The sequence below is a fragment of the Physeter macrocephalus genome, chromosome 1 (genome assembly GCF_002837175.3).
Source record: "Physeter macrocephalus isolate SW-GA chromosome 1, ASM283717v5, whole genome shotgun sequence".
Classification (NCBI taxonomy): Eukaryota; Metazoa; Chordata; class Mammalia; order Artiodactyla; family Physeteridae; genus Physeter; species Physeter macrocephalus.
In genome coordinates this window covers 72,456,779-72,459,498 of record NC_041214.2, presented here as the reverse complement: position 1 = coordinate 72,459,498, position 2,720 = coordinate 72,456,779, and the positions used below count along the sequence as shown (strand labels likewise).

The 2,720-nt window shown below is 50.3% G+C and overlaps 2 protein-coding genes across 2 annotated transcripts in view; one reads left to right on the top strand and one right to left on the bottom strand.

Annotated features, from left to right (window-relative positions):
• KCNMB3 (potassium calcium-activated channel subfamily M regulatory beta subunit 3) overlaps nucleotides 1-2,720 on the top strand; it is a 92,223-nt gene that overhangs the window by 18,421 nt on the left and 71,082 nt on the right.
• LOC112065036 (protein CEBPZOS-like) lies at nucleotides 1,407-1,864 on the bottom strand. The gene has a single exon (XM_028491451.2). The coding sequence runs from the start codon at nucleotides 1,677-1,679 to the stop codon at nucleotides 1,407-1,409; it is 273 nt and encodes a 90-aa protein (XP_028347252.1). The 5' UTR covers nucleotides 1,680-1,864.

Here is a 2,720-nt window from a genome sequence, read left to right as displayed (position 1 = left end):
CCTGCGGCGGCAGGGGCCGGCGTGACGCTGCACCGGCCCGAGGCGCGCCACGCGTTCTCCCGGGGAAGCTGTCCCTGGATCCCGGGGCCCCGGCAGTGGCGGGCTGCAGGAGCTCCCGGGAGGGGCGGTGTGGAGAGTGACCTGTGCTCGCACACAGGTCTCTTGGTGGCGGCAGCAGCAACCCTAGCGTCCCACTCCCGTCTCTGCTGTCCGCGCCGACAGCCGCGGCTCGCGCCCGTTTCTGGAGCTCCTTTAAGCGGCGCGCTTAAACCCCTTCCTAGCGCACTAGGAAGCAAAGAGGGAAGAAAAGGTCTCTTGCCTCTTCGGCAGCTCCAGACTTCTCCTGGACTCCCTCCCGGCTAGCCGTGGCGCACTAGCCCTTTCCGGCTGTTTTCACTCTGCCAACTCCAGACCTTTCCCTGGGATCCGACTGAAGCCCGAGGCTCAGCTCCCAGCCCCCTCCCGCCCCGGCGGGTGAGCAGACAAGCCTCTCGGGCTGGTGAGTGCCGGTCGGCGCCGATCCTCTGTGCGGGAATCTCTCCGCTTTGCCCTCCGCACCCCGCTGCTGCGCTCTCCTCCGAGGCTCCGGAGCTTCCCCCTCCGCCACCCACAGTCTCCGCCCGCGAAGGGGCTTCTAGGGTGTGGGAACCTTTCTTCCTTCACGGCTCCCTCCCACTGGTGCAGGTCCCGTCCCTATTCTTTGTCTCTGTTTATTCTTTTTTCTTTTGCCTACCCAGGTATGTGGGGGGTTTCTTGCCTTTTGTGAGGTCTGAGGTCTTCTGCCAGCATTCGGTGGGTGTTCTATAGGAGAATTCCACGTGTAGCTGTATTTCTGATGTATCTGTCATATGTTATATATTAACATAATAAACAAACGTTCCATCAGTTTTTGTTTTAATAACATTTAATATATGTTATATATTAACATAATAAACGTTCCATCAGTTGTTTTTTTTTTTTTAAAATAAATTTATTTATTTATTTATTTATTTTTGGCTGCGTTGGGTCTTTGTTTCTGTGCGAGGGCTTTCTCCAGTTGCGGCAAGCCACTCTTCATCGCGGTGTGTGGGCCTCTCACTGTCATGGCCTCTCCTGTTGTGGAGCACAGGCTCCAGACGCGCAGGCTCAGTAGTTGTGGCTCATGGGCTTAGTTACTCCGTGACATGTGGGATCTTCCCAGACCAGGGCTCAAACCCGTGTCCCCTGCATTGGCAGGCAGACTCTTAACCACTGCGCCACCAGGGAAGCCCCTTCCATCAGTTTTTTAACAGTTAGTGCAAAGAACAAAACCTCTTTTAGAATTTACATTTAACCTTAAATATTCTAAAATGCATCCATGTCAACTTTGATATTTTAATTTTGCCTGATACTGTGAAATACGGCAAATCTTGATCATGGTCAAATTCCTAATTTTTGCTGTTCAGCCACTTTTCTTGATCTTGCTCTCTGATTCCGTACATTCCAGAGTGTTCAATGGATTTGTAATAAACTTCCAAGATGAAGGGGAATTTCTTCCTCATAGTTTGCCGGAAATCTTGGCTTGTTTTTATCTTTTTAAACAAAATATATGCTCCAAAAGTGTCCACAAGTTCAGCTACTAAACCTCCTTTAAAGATCTTTGCCAGTGGATCCATAGTGCCTCCATCCTGAGGTGTATACTTGCAAGGGTCTGCTGACATCTTGATCTTAGACTTCCCAGCCTCCAGAAATGTGAGAAATAGGGACTTCCCTGGTGGCGCAGTGGTTAAGAATATGCCTGCCAATGCAAGGGACACGGGATCAAGCCCTGGTCTGGGATAGATCCCACATGCCGCAGAGCAACTAAGCCCGTGTGCCACAACTACTGAGCCTGAGCTCTAGAGCCCACGAGCCACAACTACTGAGCCCACGTGCCACAACTACTGAAGCCCACATGCCTAGAGCCCATGCTCCTCAACAAAGACAAGCCACTCCAATGAGAAGCCTGCGCACTGCAACAAGGAGTAGCCCCCACTCGCCGCAGCTAGAGAAAGCCTGTGTGCGTCAATGAGGACCCAACGCAGCCAAAAATAAATAAATGAATAAGTTTAAAAATAAAAAGAAATGTGAGAAATAAATGTTTGTTGTTTAAAGCATTCAGTTTAGGGTATCTTTGTTATAGCAGCCTGAGTGGACCAAGGCAAGCCTCTAGGATTGAAAGTTTACTCTTTAGAGAGGTTGACTCAGAGACTGGATTTGGAAATATGAGAAACAGCAAAAGGAAGGGAGGTCTAACTGAACTGAGAGTGGGAGCTGAGGGAAAATTTGCAGAGTTAATGGTTAGACTCTAGCCTCTTTCCCTCACACAGCTGTCAGAAGACTGATTTTCAGGCTTAGAAATGGGATGGTTCTTCTCTTGGGAAACCAGTTAATCCAAGGAAAAAAACTTACAGATATTGGCAGTAGGGAAGGTGGGCACCCAGGGAAACACCTGTGTCCCAGCCTGATCACAAGCCCACGCTTAGCTTCCAACTATCTTCTTCATGCCTTATGCTTAAATATGGACAGCACCCAAGGACCATGAGAGATTTGGGAAAAGCATTTAACTTGAAAGAAAAAATAAAACAAACATTAAAAAAATTTAGGGCTTCCCTGGTGGCGCAGTGGTTGAGAGTCTGCCTGCCGATGCAGGGGACACGGGTTCGTGCCCCGGTCCGGGAAGATCCCACATGCCGCGGAGCGGCTGGGCCCGTGAGCCACGG

Excerpts from the sequence above, each read along its gene's own strand:
- LOC112065036 (XM_028491451.2), bottom strand. The coding sequence starts at position 1,679 with ATGTCAGCAGACCCTTGCAAGTATACACCTCAGGATGGAGGCACTATG.